Consider the following 24,235-nt stretch of genomic DNA (forward strand, 5'->3'; position numbering starts at 1 on the left):
TGTTCTTCTTTCCTGAGTGCACGATGCTCTCAGTAGGTCAAACATCATCATCCGTAATCGAAACGCTGCGTAAGGCCCCCTAGTAAGCGTTCAAAGATGGTTTGAAAGGGAGATATGTAAATACTAATGTCAGAGGGAGCGCGCTAATATAAAAAAACGATAAAAATTAAGCGAAAATTGTGAAAATTATCTATTATTATTTATTGTAATTAAGTTTAATTTGTAGAACTCCATTTTATTTTTTTATTTTTTTATATATACAATAATATTATTATTGGGTTTATAAAAACAGTTTATTTTTAAACAAGTTCTGCTGTGTAATTATTATTACGCGTGACAGCTGTTTCGCCCTCTGAAGGCATTATCAAACATTATCAAACATTATCAAAATTATCGTTTGAAATACAGTAAAAATCTCTTGAAAAATGCTTTAGTTGCATTTAAAGATACACGGTGACTTTTTGCATGCCTGTAAAATATTAAATAACAGAACAAAACGTGTTTTTAATAATTTTCGGAGCTTACTTTGTGATTTTTTTTCTATCGAGGGAATTTCATATAATTAACGTTTCGGCATAACGATATTATCTTCAAAAATAACATTATTTTTTTGGAACTTAAAAACTTAAAGAGTTTAAGAGAAACTTGTTATAAATCGGTAGATATTGGGTATGCGGGATTTTTAGATTAGTAAAAAGCCAGGCTCTTCAAAAACCTTCGTTTTATTCATATTCCTCTTCTTCTCACATCCTTCGGCCTTACAAAAGATCCATGAATTTAAAAAAGAGTAGGGTTTCCACATAACTCTCAAATTTACTTCTTCTAACAACCTTCCTGAATATTGGTAGTAGTTGCCATAGTCCCACCGGCTCCTGACAGTTTAGTTTCCAACTCACTTAAAAAATCAAATGTTTTCCTAATACATGTCGTATAAAGGAACGTAAAACAACTCTGATATCAAATCAGTACACAAATAATTGATAACAATAAATTTCTTATCGATATTTTGGAATGATCTCCAAAAACCACAGATAAATTAGATTAAAAAGTCGTTAAAATTACAATCGTTATCATTATTAGTCACTTATTCTTAATTGAATAAGATACATAAATATTTCAAACATACAACACGTAGTATATTATGCGTTTGAAAAAGTCGGTCGTTCAGTTCTACGAGATGTTCAAGGTCAAGGTCCTTTGCGGCAAAATTGTGTTATATCAAAAATATTACCCAGAATTGTTATTAACCGAAATACGTGAAATTTCACGCATCTCACGTGTTGAATGTTGAATGAAGTCTGCGTCACGCACAGGTGACCATTTGCTGGTTGCCTGACCATGCAATACGGTCAGGAAAGTACAATATTGACAGGGCCGAATTCAGTCATATTTTATTATTTTAATATTAATTAAATCGGCATTTTTTTTAGATTATACAATTCAAATATGAATACATACACAGTAGGCACAAATAAAAATATGGAAAGAAATTTTAATACTCCTGATTTTTATGTTTTGGTTTGCGTGTTTCTATTGTAAGTAGGTAAAGAATTGAATAAGCTTAATAGCATTGTATTTAAAACTTTTTTGTCCATAGGAGGTTAGACAAACTTATTGGAGGTAATCAATGATTTTGCTTTTAGTTTTTGTTTTCGTGTTTCTAATGTCAGTAGGTAAAGAATTGAATGGCTTAATAGCATTGTATTTAAAACTTTTGTGTCCATAGGAGGTTAGGCAAAAGATTTTACATGATTTATTATTTATTAATTAAATATTTTATTAATTTATTTATTCACGCCTTCGCGGAAAAAAATAAGCATTGCTTATTTATTAAGAATCTCTTCAAATTATTGGTAATCCGGGCAATAACGGGAATGCAGACCATTTTTAAATCAAGCTTGAGAGGATGCCACAAGTAAAAAAATTGTATATTCGTAATGAGCCTTATATCGCCACGAATATAGGTTATAGGCATACAAATCGCTTGGCAAACGGAGAAAAATGAGAATTGATTATTTACTATACATCTCTTAAATTTATTGGTAATTCGGTTAAAAACAGAATTGCATGTAGTTTCCTGATAAACTTTTATATATAATTTATTCTTAGATATATCTGAACACGTGTTCATGCACCTGCATTTGCCGTGATAATCTATAATGACGGAATGCAAAAAAAATATAGAATTTTTATGAACACGTGTTTCGACATCGTGATTAAATATTCGTAATTTACTAAAAGATCATAAAGAAACCTAATAATTCTTTCGTTAAGGGCCTGCAATCCCGTTTTTAATCGGATTACCAATGATTTGTAGAGATTCTTAACAAATTAGCTATACTCATTTTTCTCTGTGTTGAAGGCTTTAAATGTATACATTGTTTTGGGTATGTTGTTCAGGATTACAATGATAACTATACGGAGCTACATTTAGAGGCGTTACTGCATACTAATAACTCGTCGAAACTTGTTCCACTAATAGAACGCGATAGGCGGAGCGAGTAAACAGGATTCGTTACTTTTAATTAGAGTGTAAAAAAGCGGAACCTATTTTTTCGCTTTATGTCTCATCTAAATATGGTACATCACTGATAGTACATCCCATAATAAATTGTAGGTAGGTAGCTAATTGTTATAAATATAACCTGCTAGCTACCTACTGGCGACGACTGCTAAAGAAGAAATTTGAATTTTAAAATATCGACAAACGATGGCTACGAAAAAAATTACCACTTTTAAATACCCTATAATATTAATAATACCTTCAACTTCTAACATTTCCCATACATTCTGACGGAAACTTGCTACACTAGCGCCTCCTAGCGGTATGAGTTGTGCGTCTTGATTTTCTTTCACACATGGATTTTATGTGAAATATGAACTTATTTATTTTACGTTAGTAAATTATAGCAATCAAAAATAATCAATTAGGTAAACTTCATCTGACCTTACTGCTTTTTTTTCGCATACATAAAAAAATATTAATGTGAATATTAACTCTGTGTTTGATGGCTTGGGTAATAAAATATGACTCGTTTTCGAGTTCAATAGCTCAAGAACCATGTTCACTCCTCCCGTTCCTCAAAAATATCTCCCTTAAAACACGCAACATTCCCAAGATGTTATAAGTCCTGAGTGAATTTATAAGTTTCTCCTAAGACACTGAAAGAACTGTGGTAATTTGAGATAGGTCTATGGTCAAAACTGGACCCCAGAAAGCGTACAAAGAAGGGTCCAGAAATTTTTCAAAATCATTAAATTTATATAATGTTGGAAATCTCTTTGATAGAGAAGATTATTACGAGAAGTTTCATTAAATAAATACATTTAAAAGATACCTTACAAGACTTGGCTACTAACAAACTTGTAAGACTTGGGTGCGAACTTTGAGAATTGTTTTCTCGGGAACTACGAGTGTGAAATTTGGGAAAATGATGAGAATAATATTTATAATGGGAATCCAATGTAAAATCTCATTCCACAAGTGGCACTTGTGGAAAAATCACAGATTTTACGGGCATAAATGTAAGACTAAGGTTCGATCTTTGAAGGCCGTTTACTCGCGAATTATGTTGCCGAACGGAATGAAATTTAGAATCCGTACTAAGAATTATGGTCTGAAGTGGAATCAACAACAAAATCTCAATTATGTGGCATTTGTGAAAAAATCACAGTTTTTACGGGCATAAATGTTAGTTAGACTTGAGTTCGAACTTCTAAAGCCTTTTTCTCCTTTTCCACCGAACTGAATGAAATTTTGGAAAAATAATATTCGTAATAGGAATTCACAGTAAAATCTCGATAAAGTGTCATTTGTGGAAAAATTACAATTTTTACGGGCATAAATGTAAGCTTGGGTTCGATCTTTGAAGGCCGTTTACTCGCGAATTATGTTGCCGAACAGAATGAAATTTAGAATCCGTACTAAGAATTATGGTCTGAAGTGGAATAAACAACTATGTCACCGAACGGAATGAAATTTCATAAAAATAACGAGAATAAAAATCATAATAGGAATCCACAGAAAATTCTCAATAATGTGGCATTTGTTGAAAATACACGGTTTTTACGGGCATAAATGTAAGCTTGGGTTCGATTTTTGAAGGCCGTTTTCTCGTGAATTATGCTGCCGAACGGAGTGAAATTTTGAATCCGTACTAAGAATTATGGTCTGAAGTGGAATCAACAACAAAATTTCAATTATGTGGCATTTGTGAAAAAATCACAGTTTTTACGGGCATAAATATTAGTTAGACTTGAGTTCGAACTTCTAAAGCCTTTTTCTCCTTTTCCACCGAACTGAATGAAATTTTGGAAAAATAATATTCGTAATAGGAATTCACAGTAAAATCTCGATAAAGTGCTATTTGTGGAAAAATTACGGTTTTTACGGGCATAAATGTAAGACTTGGGTTCGATCTTTGAAGGCCGTTTACTCGCGAATTGTGTTGCCGAATGGAATGAAATTTAGAATCCGTACTAAAAATAATGGTCTGAAGTGGAATCAAGTTTGTAAGGTGGGTATCTGCATCGTTCCAAGTCCGGACCTGCAACCTTGTACTCTCAGAAAACCTCCAAAGATTCTATGCAAATCCAATTATACATACAGCGGGATAGTTCAACTGTTTGAGAACGGAGTGGAAGGAGTCGTGGTACCAGCTTACACCTGAGTCGGTAAGTTGGTGGTCGCGGGATGTTTGGTATAAAAGGACCGGGACGGTAAACTGGAGATCAAACGTGAACAGTTTCCCAACCTAACGGTGTCGGAAAATACATAGTTATCACATTTCAATATTTGTTGGTGTTTTGGATACAGTAAACCATGAATAAACTGGTACGTGCAATTTTATATTAAAAAATATCGAGTTTAAATTTAATAGGTTAATTTTTAAGAAAATGTGTTATTATCTTTAATTTAATTTAAAATTTATAAAGTTAACTTTTGTATTTTGGTGAAAGCCAAAAGCATGGTCGCGATGTTTAAGAAAATCAATAAAGTTTAAAATTACATTGATAATAATTAATTAATTTTTTCGTAATTTTTTTCAAGCTTTTATACCAGATAAAAAATTACATTTTCACTTATTTAACTAAAAATAACTAAAATAAATAGTTAATTTGAAACAGTAGCTACTCCTTGATTCTGCTGTGTTCATTTATAAAAGCTTTTAATGTGTTTATTTATTCATCTTCTACGCCCATAATAACTGTAATAAGTACATAAAATTATAGTGGAACAGAAATCATAAAATAAGATCTGTTATTAAAAATATATATGGAACCCATGCATAAGCTATCCTTATTTATTATTATTGATGTATGTTATTATAGCCTTTTTGTATCTTTATTCGGTGCAGTTGAATACATCTACAATGTCTGCATGCAATACGATTTAGATGGTATATTGAAAGTGATCAGTCTCAGTAAATCAGGGCTGTCTGTAATTCCATTAATATGTTTTTAAATAAAAGTCAACTGGTAGACAAGTATTATTTATATCTGAGATTCTTAATAATTTTAATTATTTCATCAAGTGGTTGTAATTTAAAGTTTATATTTGTAGACCGAGCTTAAAGTTAATACATCTGATATGTTTGCATAAATGAAATAATTACCTATTCGATAATAATCTTATTTATCTTATATTTAATAACTAATTTCATCAAAGCTTATTGTAATATTTTTGTCAACAGGTATTTATTTGATTTTCGAAGAAAACAAACACTTTGTGGCTTGACATTATATAATAGAAAAAAACTTTGTTTTAAACCACTTTATTTGAGTTATATAGGTCGACCAGTTTCAATTGCTCTCGACTTTCTTCAGGAGAATGGAAATATATATTAATATAATAACCCTTTAAATTTCCATTGTCCCGAAGAAATGTCGACCTATATATCTCAAATGAAGTGGTTTAAAACAAAAACAAAAAGATTTATGGTATTTATTTGTTTGTACTACTTTGTCTATTCTTATATACGTAATTTTCATCGTATATCCTGACGAGGGATATATTTTGATGATTTATACAAAGTTATTCTTTTTGAATAAGTTAAAAGATAAGTTTATTTTCACAGTCCGTGTAACTATTGACTTCTTACAAATTTTAAATATATGATCACAAAAACACAACAAAAATGATATCAATATTGCCGAAAATTCATTTAAAACTTGAATGATATGAGATTACCCGATAAGGGCCATTCTTTGATCTCAGACTACCTATAAAATAATATTGTAATCTTGAAATATAATGAATATTTTAATTTTTTTCTTTTATTATTATGTTTAACTTACACTACGACTTCAGCTACAATTATTAGCAAAAAAAACACCTAAATACGTGCTGTACTCAATTACCAGAACATAGTAGACAATTTTTTTTTTCTATTGTATACCTTGCATTTTTATCTAAAATTGATGATTTCTTTTATTTTTTAATAATACAATTTTTTACCATTTTCCCCTTTGTGCATCCATTGTTCGTGTCATTGTTTTTGGGATTAAACAGGCATTGAACTGCATTGTTTTGACACGAATAAATCATTATCTGTCTGTCATAAAACAACAGAACAAATTTACAAACGAATAAATTAATAAAGTCGCATAAAACGCGGGAATCATAAATATGTTTTCAATATCAATGTTGACAAACATTGGACATAGATTAAAACTGAAATACAAACTGAATCACGCCAAAATCGTGATATTTTCTTGCATCTAGCACAAGCACATTGATAAAGATTTAGTGGGGATGTCGGTAAAACAGTTCTCATTGACTAATTTAGGCTTATTTAGCTGAACTTAACTCGTTAAGGTGAAGAACTACGAAGTACCGTAAAATCATATGTTTTGGTTTAAAAATTTGATCTCTTAGATATTGCATTGAAATTGAATTTTATCAAATGGGATTATAAAATATCTTGGCCTTTGAAATTTTCAAGCATTTTTTGACAAGTCTTTTTGTAAGCCAAGAAAAAAATAAAGTATCAGGCCTATAAAAACTGATTTAAAGTTAAAAATCACCGACATACTATGAAGTGCATTGCTTTAAGCCCCCTCATACCAAATTTATACCGATTTAAAACAAGTTTCTCGTTATATCAAAGTTTTTTAAGTTCCAACAAAAATATATGTTATTTTTTAAGATAATATCTATACATTTGTTAAGCCGAAACGTTAATTTCATTAAATTCTCTCGATAGAAAAAAATCGCAAAGTAAACTCCGAAAATTTAAAAAAACACGTTTTCTTCTGTTATTTTAATATGTTATAGGCATGAAAAAATTCACAGTGTATCTTTAAATACAACTAAACCATCCTTGAACGCTTACGACGGGGCTTTAACACTGTTGTTTATTCGTTGGCGATCTGCGTCGTGATCCAGCAACGATGACAAGCTACTGACATTATCGATAAAAAGTTTACAGATACGTGTGCTTGTACTAGTGACCGGATAACTCATCAAAATGATAATTAATGAAATAAAACAATATTTTTTGTTTAAAACCACGAATTTTTATTAATTTTAAGACCAACCGGTTTCGCTTCACTCGAGCATCGTCAGGGTAGACAATTAAAACTTTTTAATTTAATTAATTAATTAAAAGTTTTAATTTTGTACCCTGACGATGCTCGAGTGAAGCGAAATCAGTCGGTCTTAAAATTAATATAAATTCGTGGTTTTAAACAAAAAAATTGTTTTATTTCATTAAAATGTTAAACCACAAAGTGATTGCTTTCTACGAAAAAATGATAATTCATCACATCTTTAAAAAGTTATATTATGGAAAGTGATGAAACAAAAACATTATTAACTGGGTTAATTAGGTTAGGTTAGGTTAGGTTTTAATATTATTTTTTTCATCGTTTCTAATGACTTCAAAGCTCTTTTTAAAAGTGTGTTGAATTGTCACTGTATTGAGTTATCATGGAACCGCTTGTACTAGGGATCCTCAAGAGAGAAAAATAATTCAAACATTACTTTCAATTCTATGAAACACGTTAAAATATTATAGAACACACTTGCGAATGGAAATTTATCATGATTTGGAAAAAAAACACATTATTTGAAATGAATAAGTTATTGAAACAGTTCCACTGTGATTATTTTTTACGATATCTAGTTCAAGGTCAACTGCGTTAAGATAAAAAAATAATTGGCAGTAGTACATACTTTCATTCATTGACATGCAAAACGTGTGTCACTTTTATAAGGTTAACCTCCTAAATTGCAACCTTTTTATATATTACATGTTCACTTGTTATTATTTCGTAATGATAGTTTTTATCCGAAAAGTGGGTGCGCCTTTTAGTAAATTGAAATTGTGAGGCGGCATAATACAAAAGATTAATATCAAGCAGCCCAAGATTTGTTTAAAGCAAAATTGAAACGATGCCACAAGCAAAAATGTGTTTATTCTTAACGTGCTTATATATATATGCTTAATGTGCTTATATATATGCTTATATCGCTACGAATATAAGAAATAGGCATAAAAATCGCAAATTTCTAATTTATTATAAATCTGTTCAATTTATTATAATGAAATTGCAGGACGTTTACTGATAAACTTTTAGTGAATTCCTAATATATCGCAACACATGTTCATGCACCTGCGTTTGCCTTGATAATACATAGCGACGAAATGGAAACATTTTAGGATTTTTGCAAACACATGTTCCGAAATCGTGATAAAAGGAAATCTATCAATTCATTTGTTAAGGGCCTGCAATCCTGTTTTTAACTGGAGTACGAATAATTTGAAAAGATTCTTACTAAATTAGCGATACTCATTTCTCTCCGTGTAGAAAAGCTCGATTTCAAGCCCTCAAGGTTTTTTTTTAATTTATTTTTTATCGGAAAGAAAAAAGTTAATTACAAGTGTCAAAGATATTATTAGCCAAAATATTTTTTTAAAGTTGTTTATTATATGCGTTCATACATTATTAATGAAAACAACTTTTTTTAGTAGTGTTTTAGTAATGCTTACATTTTATATAAAGTAAATAACTATTTTATTTTATTCCTCTCAAGTGAAACGATAGGAATAATTTTTATTTATCCAAAGTATTTTTTATGGCATTCATGTAAACCAATCATAGTAAAGATTAATCAAAAATAGTGATTTAAAATTCATGTAAAGGTTGATAACTGACTAACTAACCAACACGCCGTTTGTACGCCCGCAGGGGTAGGCAGGTAGGGTAGACCACCACTCAACTTAGTCTTGGCACACACCCCACGCTTAATTCACATTCATGCATCGTCCAGATTTTATTCTTATATCCATACTCTCCTAATTACCAGTCTTGATTTCTTTCCGGAACTCCTCATTTTTACATTTTATTTTTTTGCCACACGTACGCCTCAGGAACTCATTTTTAAAACAGTCCGCCAGTTTCATGCCTTACTTCCATACATCAGTGTTGGTATTAGCACCCTATTGTGGACTGCTAGCTTCACTTCAGTTTAAAGTTAGATTGACCAAGTCAAAAATTCACTTAGGACGGCTTGTTTAATTTTCAAGTTCTGTTTTTTTACCGTTTTTTTGTAAAAACAAACTCAAAATGAAACCATAAAAGAACTTGAAATTTTGATGAATGGTTCAAATTCTGTGAAACAGCTGGACTTTAATGTGTTCTTCGATATTTAAATGTTTTCAAATGTGTCCATAAATGTACTATTCAAATGTAATGATCTAGTTGTCAATGTTAGGTACAAAAAATATTATAAAAAATAAGTCCATCAAATCTAAAATTTTATTGACGCCATTAAATTCAGACTGACATGTTTAAAATGACAGGTAATAACGATTTATGTCTGATAAATACATAAAATTAAAATGTTTCATCTAATAAAGACCAATGTAAATTACACCTCTTATCAAGGTTTATAAAAAATGTGATTGTTTTGTCGATGAACTTGAAACAAAAGTTTTTTTGAGTAAAAAAATCAAGCTGTTTGCATTTGAAGGATACTTATTGCAAAATAACCGTAGTTTTTGTATGTCTGCGGTTTATTTATAATAAAAGATATCTTTTTTAGATTTCTTAATGTTCAAAGCCTAGCGTCAAGTGACGCACCAAACGTGCTAACCTTATCATCATCGGACTGCTGGCTTTGGGACAACTACCAACATGATGCATACATAACATAACTGCAATATCTCGCCATAGTGAAAGTAAACAAAAACGACTAGGCGTTACAGTAGACCAATGCCTAAAAAATGGTCCACACGCATAAACATACTCAAAGACAGAGTGAGGAATCTAAAATACATCTTTAGATGTCGACATACCCTGAATAAAGTATCAAAGACGAGATAAAATAAAGCCAAAATCTTAACAACGTAAGTGAAGAAGCCGTGCACAAAGTCTGTCCAATACACAAGCTCTGGTGTATTAGACAGACCTGCGGTTGAAGTTTCCCTATCAAATATAGTGGGAATCGTAACGACATAAGTGATGAAGTCCAGTAAAACAATATTCAACGCGTGGACCGGCGTAATGGACGGACCTACGGTCGACTGTGCCTTAGCAGGCCTAGAAAATCGATCTTTCCGTGGGGATTATTTTAATTATTTCTGATAAACGTATTACTAAAATCTCATATGTTTCTAGAGGGAAGTTCCTAATCCCTTGAGAAGTTACTAATTCACCGTATAAACAAATAAAATCTGGTGCTTACCACTCATTTTATAGTCGAAAAACGTTTTATAAAATTTTTAAACCGTTTTACATCAAATATTTTAACAAAAAACACATTAGAGATTTTAGTGATAATTTCATCAGAAATAGTTTAAATGTGAGCGTCCAGCAAACTTCCGTTATTAGATCCTTGAAGGATAGGAAAAGGGAATGGAGGAGGTTTATCAAAATCTTACAGTCGACAGTCTTCTTCGTGTTTTGAAGGTCAATTGTGCAAAATGTCATCAATCTATGATTAGACGCTTTCTATATATTAATAAATATATACCTAACAGATTTTCAAACCTTGAGATTAATTTTTCGATCAATAATCAATAATAACCAAATAATAATTTTAAAAACCCAACGGGCGTTCAATAAACGAAATGGCCTGGGAAGATTGGAGACATCAGTTTTCTTTCAAATCGGTACAAATTAGATCCGGAGATCTGGCACGAACGATCGACAAAGCCCTATGTCAATACGATATTGACCGAATCCGTCATTTATGGTCAGTTAGCGATATTTGCGATCACGCTCAGAATATGATTTCGACAGTCGGTCGAAAAAAAACACTAATCTTAGTGCTGCCCCGAATGTATCGAATAAGCTATCTCTATATACTCAATTTTTGGATGAAGTCGTTTGTCATGCAAAATAACTGGCTTATTAATGAACTAGCTGAGCTCGTAGAACTGAAATAAATCATGTACACGATCCACAGATGTATTTGGACGCGATCAATTTATTCCGTTCCAGCCCGGAGAAACAAAAGGTGTTAGTTGTGACATATCTAAAGACCTCATGAACTAATTAACTCCCTATTTTAAGTCAAAAAGTACACCCGAACTGTCAATGTATGTTAATGTTAATATCTTAATTTGATATTGTCAATTTATTAGTATTTTTTAATTTTACGTAGCTGTTTGACGTTTACGGATGTCAATTCATAGAGAGATCACAGATCTTTTTTGAGAGGTGGTAAAAGTGTTTTTTTATTATTTCTTTTCACCGGACGATTCCCAAAGGGCAAATATGCATTAATTTATTACAATAATATGCATTACAACGTGTAGAAGTTCATTTCTATTTATGACTAGAAGCCTACGAAATTTGGTGGTGGAGAAAAATGTTCCAGGATTCCGTGGGCAACCACGTGTTCTAATATACCCATTTTCAAAGGGGTCTACAATAGGCTAACAGCTGTCTATCAAACCAAAACCTCCTAGATCGTAAGGCCGGGACACTGAATCATATCAGCCTCCTAGCTTGTATGCGAACCTTCAAAAAACGTATTTTCATTTATTTTTTTTTACATCAACTAAACCGTTTTAAGATGTTTTAAAATGACACGAATTTTTTTGTAAAATCCCATACAAGTTAGGAGGCTGCTTTGAATGAGTGTCCCGGCCTTGTGATCTAGGAGGTTTTGGTAAAACTCACGGTCACCTGTAAAGTGTTTGACAGAGAATGGGTGGAAGATCACCACGAAAGTACACGAAGGAAAATGAGTATTGCTGATTTATTAAAATCCGGTTTAAAACGGGATTGCAGGCCGTTCCCTGTTATGTTTTCAGTACATTCCTAATAAATCGGATCATGTGTTCATGCACCTGCAGTTTTCGTGAAAATACATAATAACGTAATGCGAAAATATTATAATTTTTAGGAAATCTATCAATTCATTCGTGAAAGGCCTCCAATCCAGTTTTTACCCATATTACGATTAAATTGAAAGGATTCTCAATAAATTATCAATATTTTATATCAGTAAGTTTTCTCCGGTGACCGGATAAATCATCACAATGATAATTCATCACATCTATAAAAAGTGATGAAATAAAAACATTATTAACTGGGTTAAGTAGGTTAGGTTAGGTTAGGTTAGAAAAAAAATATTTCATCGTTTCTAATGACTTTATATCACCTTTTAAAGTATGTTGAATTGTCACTGTGTTGAGTTATCATGGAACCATTTTCTCCATGTGATTAAAAGTAAATACGCATCGGTGTCATTGGTTCTCCGAGCAGCGCAGGACGACGAGGAGTGGAGGATCCTTATCCACCCGGGTAACTGGACTAATGAGGAAACAACTAAACAATAATTTATGACTAACAGCAATATTTTGTCCATCCCCAGGTACTTTGCGCGCTATTCTGCGCTGCAGCAGTGGCTGCCGTAGATGACAATGACAATGACGCCAACAGCAAGGGGGCCCCTCAAGGGCGCACCCTCGGGGGCCTGTTCGACCTGGATGGCGGCGGCGGGGGCTACGGGGGCTACAGGGGGGGCGGATACGGAGGCCACAGCGGGGGCGGTTATGGAGGCTACGGGGGCTATAGCGGTGGGGGTTACGGAGGATACGGAGGGAGCGGAGGTAAGACTGATAACATTTTTTTTAACTATTCCCACGACTGAATTGACGGCCTCCGTGGTCAAGGGGTAAGGCTCTCGACTAGCAAGCTGCGCTTCAAATCCCAGCGTGCGCAAGTAAATTATATTTGAATAATTTGTGTTATTTCATAAATTACTCATGTATATTTGTATATACTATAACTCTGGTCTAAGATCACCATTCAGAATTGTAACGTTACTTGGAATGGCTATGGTCGTGTTTCTCCTCGGATCAAAAACAGCGAATCTATATGAAATTCAATGTCAACGGGGAATATTTCTGAATAAACCATAAATCTGACAGGTTCATAAGTGGTGAAATCTCTAAATACCCGAAGGGTTGAGGAGAAGCTTAATGCTAAATCACTATTTTGATTACTCTTTATAACGAATTGGTGTACATTATGAATACCAAAAATATTTTTGGATAAATTGAAAATTTTTCTATCGTTTCGCTTGAGTAGAATACAAATAAAATAATAAATTACTCAATAAAAAAAATTAAATGCAAACTACTAAAAAAAATATTTTTTCAATAGAAATGTGTGAACGCGTAAAGGAAACAACTTTTAAAAACTACTAAAAAAAATATTTTTTCAATAGAAATGTATGAACGCGTAAAGGAAACAACTTTTAAAAAATACAGTATTATAGCTATGATTATCTGTGACAGTTTCACTTCACTAACTTTTTTGCTTTCTTATAAAATTATTTACAAAATAAATAAAAAAAAACAGTTTTGTGTTTGAAATCGAACGTTTCTAGACTCCGTTTGTCAAGTTTTTAATGCCTATTACCTACGAAAAAAGGTATACCAAGAATATAGACATTTTTGGCTTGTAAATTATACATATGCATTAGCATATCTCCTGCGACATTGTTTGCACAGAAATTGAACTATATGTTTTCACAAACATGAAGAAAAATGCCTATTGCTAATTTATCTAAGCTAAGAATCTCTTCAAATTATTGGTAATAATCAAAGATATTAGAAGAACCTAATATCTTTGGTAATAATGGTTAAAAGCGGTATTACAGGCCTTACAAATGATTTAACAGGTTTCCTGATTTAATAAATTTAAAGTAAATCACGAATATATTATCATAATGTGTTTTCGTGTTTTAGGATTACAAAGAAAATTCTTTTTTCGACATTATATATAAAATTAATGTTTTATCAACAATGCCTGTTAATTTATCGTGAAGGCAAAAATCAATTTCTCTCCGTGAACAACATGAAGACGTAGCTGTTTTGACGTAGATGCAATTTTTGATTCAATGTTTGTGCAAACAATGTTGCAGGAGCCAAGCCTTTAAAAATACATACAATCCGAATCAAGTTCTAAATAATAAAAGAGACAAAAAGTAACACTGTGCTATAACGTTATATCTTACAATATTAGTCATCTCGCCTCTTTTTATAATATTTAAGAATGACCGTTCTTTGACCTTCCTCGACAATCGTTATCGTTATTAAAGGCAATAGAGTCGCCATTTGTCGCAGATTCGGAAGGCTGAATTTTATGGCACCGACCTTAACAAAAAAGTAGAATTGTTTAATTATTTCATTGCCATTGAAATAACATAGAAAAAGCCAAACTAATAAATATTTCACACCACTGTTGGTTAAATGAATTAATAATATTCATGTTATAAATACACCATAAAATATAATTGCACGTCACAGTATATAAGCATTATCAAGCACTAGAAACAATTTAAACAAAAAAGCCCATGCAGAAAGCCCTGAGGAAAATAATTTTACTCTAGTTCTATGGCCTAGGTAGGAATCTAGGGATCAGTGGGTTGTCCAGGAGTGACGGATGTATGAATATATCCCTCTCACTGTGGCGCAAGGAATGGGTCGAGAGACCAGTTGGAAAGGTCAAAGGGTCTCCCCAAACCGGCCTCTCCCGATTTGGCATGCCATGCTGCAAGTGGGCATCCGGAACACACAACACTCGCAACTGTGGGTTGTCAAATCATAAAATGACGATATAAGGTATAAAATTAATACAAGCTCTAGAAGGATATAGAAGTACGAAATACGAATACATACAAAATTATTGTACTCCTATCTCCTAAAATTGTACATACAAATATTTTTAATGGGTCTGCGCAAGTAACTAATAAATAAAAATGAAATCAGTAAGGTGCGAGATGAAAAACTGTACATATAACTCGTCTAACGAAAATCTGTCGAACAGTAGGATAAGCCGTCTTGAATTTTCTATCTCGAATGTCTAGGCCAATACAACTGTTTTCAGTTTCAATACCATTCCTATAATGAGCTACGAAGCTTTGGAATGTTCATGTAAGTACAAGTCTGAAAATGCATTAATGTCTTTTGGACGAAATGAAGTATACACAATTCTCTAAATAAAAGGTTTTCCAATTAGAGGTGTTATTTTGATATTCAATCGTAAAAGATCAATGGTTTCGTTGCTTATGTGGCACGTAGCACCGTATATTGAAAGTAAACGTTGTCCAGATCAATACCATCCAATTTTGGCCATAAAAAATCATTAATCATCTCTCGAAAGCGCAATCCATTCACCGTAACTGTTGCTCCAGTCTCATTTTCGAAAAAGTAAGGTCCAATGACGGATGCCGGACCATAAACCGAACCAAACAGTCATATGTTGAGGATAGATAAGCTTTTCAACATTAACTCTTGGGTTTTCCGAGCCCCAGGTGCAACAATTTTGCTTGTTGACGAAGCCACCGACATGGAAATGGGCCTCATCACTCAAGATGATTTGCATTTGATTCACTCAAGTGAATTTTAATCATTTCAATGCGTTGTTGAAGCGTAAAATATTAAAAATTTCTACTTGTCAAATATTAAAAATTGACAGCTTACAAAATAAAGTCGCTTGTCTGTTTGTGTACTTAGTCAATTTAAATTTCGCAACGGATTTTCACTATCATTTAGAGAATTTCTTCCGGAAGGTTTATATATATAATACAATCATATTATACAAAGGAATGTCTATGCTTTGTAATCAAATCCAAAAATAAAAAATCTGGCACTTAAATTGCAAACGCTGGCTAAACCTTTGGAGATACATCAAAATAATTACAAAACAATTAAAATGACCTGCAGAAAAGTTAATGGTGTTACATGTCTATCTACTAAGGATAACACCCAACAACGCCGAGTATAGGTACAAGATAGATAATTTTTTACATAATAGAGTTATCAATTACACAATGAAATGCCACAAAAATTACTACGTTTTTTTATCGTCTACGTTCGTCACGTATTATCAGCAGTTGTCATATTCGACCTTTGAATATTCGATACCTGACTGATAATAAATACCCTACTAAGATTCCTTGATGTACTCGAGATTAATAAGATTACTGAATATGATTTTACTATTATTATTATGGACTAATCGATGTTTATAGAATTTTCACACGATGACATCATGTACTAGAATTTAAAATGCAGGTAAATGATTTGAGATAAGAAGTTTTATATTATAATCTCGTTGATTTGTTATAATTATAATTTGAATACACATTGATCCATTTGATAAGTTGGATATGAACTTTCTAGGAAAATCTTCTGTTTGTATGTATAATTAGGGATTGGAATGTATTGATACGAACTCAGTACAATAATTACGTCTTGCATTTTGAGATTAAAAAGAATTTTGCCTTAGCTAAATTTCTTGAATTTAAATCCGAAGAGTTCAAAGAAAAAATATTTATCGAATTTCGAAAATATTATTTTAATTTCGATTTTGTTTATTGATTGAATAAATTAAGTGGAATCTTGGAAAGAAAAAATAGTCCGATTCCCGACATCTCATCGAGTTGAAACTGCGCAGATAGATTCGTTGTCGATGACAGTGCATTATATCAACTTTTTGTCGCACTCATGCACACATCGGAGAATTTCTGAAGGTTCAATCCTCAGTCAAATGGGAAGTGAACATGGGACGCCTGGGTGTAGTTAGTATTGCTAATTTATTAAAAATCTCTTGAAATTATTGGTAATCTGGTTAAAAACGTAATTTCAGGTTTCCTGATAAATTTTTTGGAAATTCCTTATATATCGGAATAAGTGTTCATGCACCTGCGTTCACCTTGATAATATACAGTGAATAAATGCGGAAACTTTATTATTTTTATGAACACGTGTTACGACATTGTGATAATACATTCGTCTTTAACTAAAAGTTTATTAGGAAACCTATCAAATCATTCGTTAAGGGCCTGCAATCCCGTTTGTAACCAGATTACCTATAATTTGAATTTTTTCCGTGTATCTATTAGTGGATTTTGATGTTTATTTTCTGTCGCTAAAACACGCATATATTTTTACACGGAGAAATAGTGCACCTATCAATAAAGGTATTTTTCCGACAAATTAGGGGTTTTCCAGTTTGCCTTTTCAAAGATAAAACTAAGCCTCCTTATCAATTCACATTATTTTATAGACAAGAAATCCTCCCGTTTAGATACTAGCTTTATTGTGCTCGAAAGGGCTTTAGATAACTTCAATCGAATGACAAATGGCTTGATGAATATCACAAAGTTATGTTTTTCCACTTATCAGATGTTTTTTTGAAGAGAGATGTAGTAGAGGAAGCTTGTGAATTACCTGGTTATTCAGTTATGGTCACTATACCTGTCACAACCATTTAAAGCAACAACGTTTCGAATCTGAAAAGCGGTCTGTCATCAGGGCGATGCTGACAGTAGAGACTTATCTACCAAAGTTTGCAATAAATTATATTATCATTAAATCAGAATAGTGAACAGAATGATGCAATAACGAAAATGAATTATATTATAGGCAACACATGTTACAAGCGTTTTAATTGGTCCAGGTGCATAATCCGGGGGAAGGTCATTTAACGGTAGGATTTTTTCCGGTAGGCTTTACCAATGATAGATTAGTTCTGCATTTGGAACCTATGTTAAATTAGTTCTGCATTTGGAACAATGAAATATCTGTTCCCACGCCTCCACGAAAAATCATCAGGAACAGAAAAGTTCAATAAATCGAATGAATTTGCCGAAATAATGTTTAGAAATTAAAACTACTTTCAAAATGCTTTGTGTTTGGTATCGTATAAAAACATAGAGTGTTTGAACAGAGATCCACCCCGATTTGGAAGGAAACCTTTGGTACACCGATAGCAGTAAAGTATTATTGTTTACTTAACGGCACAAACTGATATGGACTCACAAAAGCCGTTCTATCTCGTTTTGTATTTATGTGAGATATGTGATTTAAGCAGTGTTACAAAGTTGCAACATTACGCTTTGTATTTGTATTCAAAAGTTTACCATAGGCTGGAGTAATTTTTATTTTTAGAATTTCAAAATCTCTATAAGTTTAATCATTGACCCTATACCATATGAAAAATAACACAACATTTTACTGACCTGTGATATATTCAGGTGACGCGGTTAACCTTAAAATTTATAGAATCTTTTGACCACACTTTTTTTTTGTATATTTTGCTAATATTTCATAAACTTCTCTGATAAAAACACTTTATCCATTATTCAAGAAAAATAAAATGTTTTTCATCCACTATTGGTATTTTACAACATCACAATACGTCGGACACATGTTGTGTAATTGTTTTGGTTCACAAACGCAGGACACAACAAAATCTTTTCTTGTGTTTTGCGTTTTTTAATTAATAAGTGAAGCATCAAAAATTGATAAAAGTAATTTTGAGTTTCATACGCATCAAGTTTAAGAAAATAAGAAGTCACTAGAAAGAGTTTAAAACAACGAGAAATGATAATCCAAAAAGTGCGGACATAAATAATAATGACACGCTCAAATTGCAGTTATCTCTGAGCGAAAAAGGATATTTCTAAACGGAAAAATATTCGGAAGATATAAAATATTTTCAATTCATAAATCGTGAAATATTTCAATGTTTTTATGTTCCTTATTGCAGGTTATCCTTACGACCCCTATGTGTATGATTTGCGACCACCATACTACGGGTATTATGGTAGGCCAGGTAATATCACCATAGAACCATTATTTCGTAATCATGGTCTGGAATTAACAGCTAAAATGTACATCACGATGATTAGAAACAACTTCAAGTCAATCACTTTTTTTGCAAATATAGATATGTTTGATAACATACTAATAAACTGTGCTAACTTAAAATATGCAAACAAAATTGCAAAGGTAGTAATACTTATAGTATGTATGTTTTGAATAACATTTAACATGGTAACAATCGTAGCGTTATACAAACATATTTTAATTTCAACAAGTTCAAAGTAAGTCATAATCGATCCATTTTTTTAATTATAGGTACTAGCTGTACCTCAGTTGCTATGGCAAGAGTCTGTCTAAGCAGATAGAGAAAAAATAGCGCGTTTTAAAAGCATGTTTTTGTCTGTCACATGTGACATTTAAACAATATAGGTATTTATATAAAAAAACACACGCGCATTCGAATGCAAATTTGTGTCAAAATTTCAAAGCAATCGTTGAAAATTTTTGAACGAACGAACATTTACCTTTTGATTTAAATAGATAGATCGGCTGTTCTGTGCAGAATGTATCACTGAGGCGGATGTGTGGTAAAACCATGTATGGACGTTAAACGAATGAGGGGATTCGAATAGAAAGAAATACATAAAGATAATTAAGTAATAAACAAAAAGATATTCCTACGGGAAAAAAAATTCGAGTCAGGTCGTAGGTGAATAAATCAAGGAGTATGTATATTGAGAGAAGTACGAAATAGGGGTTTATCTTCTACTTATTTATTTGGATGATTTGTTTAGCGCCGTTTTTGTGCAAAATCACCTCAAGGTACATTGATAAGTATAACCTTCAAAAGGTTGTAAAAGAAAAGTAATTCCAATAAAGTTGAATTTTAATTGAGAATTTTAGAAAAAAATAGGTGCCTCGTAAAAGTGTATTTTTTAAATCGGATGTGTTTATCGGAGACACTATCTAGGTTACAAACAAATTATTTAAAAATCATTCAAAAAGATAGCAGCCAATATGCGGGAAAGATTAGTTGAAATAGTATTGTTAATCCTGAATTTTAAATATGAGATCGATAAAAATTACGTTAAATAATTAGGTTCCAATGGCTAAGGTTAGAGGCGATATCCCGATAAGACAGAGAACCTGTTCTTCAGAGACCGTTACCTTTTTATTTTTCTGTGTCTTGTTCTGTTTCATGTTTCGTTTAAATTTATTATTATTATCTTATTGTTCAATAAAATTGATATCACATTTTATTTATTACAACGCAAAATGTTTTAACATATTTATAATATGTGTCACACTAATACCTACTACAAATCCAATTTGCCTAATCCTTTACAATCTTAATAATCCTTGCAGGAAATACTCAACAGCAAAGCACTTCATATAAGAACAGCGTCATCAAAACAAAGATTATTTTTCTCTTATTCCGCTTCACTCTTAATACGCAATATTTCACTTTCAAATAAATGGATTTAGCTTTATTAATTCAAAACATGATTTATTATGTCGGGGGAGACGGAAAAATATGAACTTTTAATTTTAATTTCGTTTATTAAGTCACTTACGCGATATGTCAATTAGTATGCGGCGCCATTATAGTCGCAGCCGACGGCGACTATGTTCAAATCAAGAGTTGGATAATATTCATAATATCGTATTAGAATTAAATCACAAACCAGTCTATACAAACCTAGCGTAGCCCACAAACTACTTGAAAACTAACTCTAAAGGGGACGCGAGCAGGCGTTATTAAAGGTTCCCCAACATTTAAAGGAACTTTTAGTAATAATATAACTAAATTCAAGTATTAATTCAAAGTAAAAATTTCATATTTACCGTGAAGCGGAATTCGTAACCTTTACCAAACAAAGATTTAATCTTCATAATATAATAATCAATAAGGTATTAGTATTTACACCTGTTAGTCGTGCTACATGCCCAGTGTGGCACAATTTAAGAGCTGTAGCACAGTTTGGTAGTTGTGGATTTGGTATTCATGTTATAAGATATCTGTTTCTTGCATGAGCTGTTCTCAAATTTTGACTTTTGTTTAACCGAAAGTGTTGATTTCAGGATATGGTTATTACCCCTACAGACCCGGCTATGGTGGTTATTACCGACCAGGTAAATGCTGACATTAATTAATGTATCAGTAGAATCATTCGAGATATAACACATCCTAGTTAAACATTAACCAACTACGCATTATATCCATCTCCATTGAATAACACTAAAACATTTATTTTTATTGTCACTGCAATAATGGACGCAATAACAAGAAAATTATTGAAACGCAGTCAATATAATAATAAATTAAGTATCAAATTTGACCTTTACTAAAAAACATTAAAATGCATCTCCATGTAAAACATTTTCTTTGTTAAAAAGATACCCAACGTAATTTGTTTTACTTTACTCCTTCCAGGGTAACATTGCCCAATTTTAAAAAAGTATTTGTTTTTTTTTAATATTTCGAAAAATACTACTAACTTATGGAACGTCATGCAAAAATGTGGTGTTTTTCCTGAAACAAATAAAAACAACACTAAAATGCATCTCCATGTAAATCAATTTCTGTGTTAAAAATATACCCACCGTAATTTGTTTTACTTTACCCTTTCATGAGTAACATGGCCCAGTAAAAAAAAATCTTTGTTTGTTTTTTAAATATATTTACTATTTGAACAAATTGTGATCAGCAGAAGATGACAACTATTGTGTTGTTAATCTTGTCAGCTTATCACAATTTGATCGAAAGCAGAAACTCATCTGAAATCGGAGTTTAACGGGGATCTCTAAACAAATGCGCAGAGTGACCATTCGATGACACGTGAATTTCTGCGAAACAACTGGGCCTAAGTTTTTTTTTCAATCGGGAGACTGAGGGTTTGATTCCAGCACAGTGAAAGCATGCACGGGGATTAGAGAAAATAGGTTTAATACTCTCAGGAAATTAAGTCATTGACATGAACATGAAACGGTGACCTGTTCTTCAAACCAATTAAAATTGATCAATTTATATTTCATATCCCTCCAGTTGGTAAAACTAACCCTATCCATACAAATTAATTCAAATAAATTGTTCACCTAATAATTACATTATACAACGTGTCCGGAAACTCGTAGTACAAACGGGAAACTTTGAATCTACACCACATAGAGGAACAAGGTTATTATTATTATCACGCTACAAGGTTCACAGAAAACTTATTAATCCCAAAAGCAAATAACTAAATAAACAATATTTGAAAAGGGACCACACTACATGGCCATTAAAGTATATAACAACCTTCCACGTAGCATCAAACAAATAACCGACATACTTAAATTTAAATCATCATTAGAACATTTCTTTTAAACAAATGTCACTACACCTTACATAAATTAAATACCTTTGTTTTTTTATTTATTTATTTACGTACATTTGTTAACATGTAATGTTGGGTTATGTAATATAATGTGTATTTGTTGGGTTAGCTGGAAGAAATAGAACATAACATATAAGCTATACCCTTTGTACTCTGTTTTATTTTAAAGTTTTTTTTTTTTTAAACAGTTTTCAATTTTTTCAGCATTCAAATAAAGGGTTAATTTCTTTCGGAGCACCGTTTTTTTTTTCAATTTTGGACTTGATTTACTCGAAAACGAAGGATCGAATAAAAAAAAAAGTTATACCACAAAATCGACTAAAAATTAGATGTAGATTCAGTTTCAGTTTGTCACTTGTAGGAACTACGAATTTCGGGACACCTTGCAGTTTTTAATTTGTGTCCTCGTTAAGAAACCACTGATTTGTAACTGTGTAACTTTGTATTTGATGTTGATAAATTTTAGTAAATAGTGGTGTAAATAAAGTTAGTCATGAATTGTTTACTTGACTGCTTAGTATCATCGACATTGGTTTTAAGTGGTAAGGAACATGAATGAACGAACCACTGCCACATAAACACACTCCCACAAGTCTACGAAAAAATAAGTTTGAGTGAGCTTGTTAAGTATTCAAAAAAATCTAATATTTTGATATTTTATTTCAGGACAAAGCGGAGGTGGTTACCGCCCATCATACGGAGGCTATAATCGCCCTTACGGAGGTCGACCAAGCTATGGTGGTTTAGGAGGATATGGAGGTAGCGGCGGTTATGGAGGCGGCGGTTATGGAGGCGGCGGTTACGGAGGCGGCGGTTACGGCGGCGGCGGTTATGGCGGAAGTCTCGGAGGTTACGGAGGTGTTTATGGAGGAAATGGTGGTTACGGAGGCGGTTATGGAGGTAACGGCGGTTACGGAGGCGGCTACGGAGGAAACGGCGGTTACGGAGGCTACGGAGGTCACCGAGGCAGCGGTGGTTATGGAGGCTACGATAACTACGACGATTACGACAGCGGGTTCGGACTCTACGGGAGAGCCGCGGGACGCTCTGCAGGAGCGGCATCCGCCTCTACCAAGTCCGCCGCAGTTACAGTGGAGAAAGCATAGAATTGAAATACTTATTTAAGAACTGAAGAAATGTATTTATTGATGAATTTCATTAAGACATTTCTATACCAAAAATAATGTACTGTAATTAAGTTTCGTTTTAAGAAGTAAATTATGTATCATAAGTTAAAATTAAAACTATTTTTTATTGCAAAATAATAAAAAGATTAAAAAAACACTGATTTGTTTCCTTAATATAATATTTGTTACAAGCGCAAAGGAATATAATAAAACTGATTCATGCATAAGAAATTGAAGTGCCTACAAAATAGAAATGAAACCATAAATCTAAACGCTCCGGCTCACAGTGGGCTGAAAATCGCCTTTCATAGACATAGAGACTTGAATTTTCAAGGGTATTTTTTTGGCTAAAAATGGATTCTGCTGATAATTACTATGCTATAAAATTTCACGTGAAATGCTTTACATATGAGTAGTCTTGCAGTGTTAAAATATTTTTAACTAGACAAAGCATACAAGATGCATTTAAGCATTAAAATGAATTATCAACGTTAAAAAGTTTTTTTTTCAACTTGTTTTTAAAAAAAATCGCACGTTGCGCCACAATACGAAGTTTGTCAAAAAATTACAAATAAATAGTAGTATATCTGTGTGTAAGGACAGAATGGTCAACCTTATGATTCCAGAGATAGCCTCATTTTTAATGTCAGTGCCA

The 24,235-nt window shown here is 32.3% G+C and overlaps 1 protein-coding gene across 1 annotated transcript; it reads left to right on the plus strand.

Annotated features, from left to right (window-relative positions):
* Positions 1 to 4,743: 4,743 nt before the first annotated feature.
* On the plus strand, positions 4,744 to 23,662 carry LOC149426011 (uncharacterized). Its single transcript, XM_089645494.1, has 4 exons — positions 4,744 to 4,834; positions 12,830 to 13,067; positions 21,159 to 21,209; positions 23,120 to 23,662. The coding sequence occupies exons 1-4, from the start codon at positions 4,823 to 4,825 to the stop codon at positions 23,557 to 23,559; spliced, it is 741 nt and encodes a 246-aa protein (XP_089501620.1). The 5' UTR covers positions 4,744 to 4,822; the 3' UTR covers positions 23,560 to 23,662.
* Positions 23,663 to 24,235: the final 573 nt, after the last annotated feature.

Source organism: Hesperophylax consimilis, chromosome 2 (assembly GCF_061612785.1).
Source record: "Hesperophylax consimilis isolate HC1 chromosome 2, BYU_Hcon_1.0, whole genome shotgun sequence".
Classification (NCBI taxonomy): Eukaryota; Metazoa; Arthropoda; class Insecta; order Trichoptera; family Limnephilidae; genus Hesperophylax; species Hesperophylax consimilis.

What these genes read in the sequence shown, in the direction of transcription:
- LOC149426011 (XM_089645494.1), top strand. An exon ending in AGGATACGGAGGGAGCGGAG is followed by an intron (nt 13,068 to 21,158) that starts GTAAGACTGATA and finishes TGTTGATTTCAG; the next exon opens with GATATGGTTATTACCCCTAC. An exon ending in TGGTGGTTATTACCGACCAG is followed by an intron (nt 21,210 to 23,119) that starts GTAAATGCTGAC and finishes ATTTTATTTCAG; the next exon opens with GACAAAGCGGAGGTGGTTAC.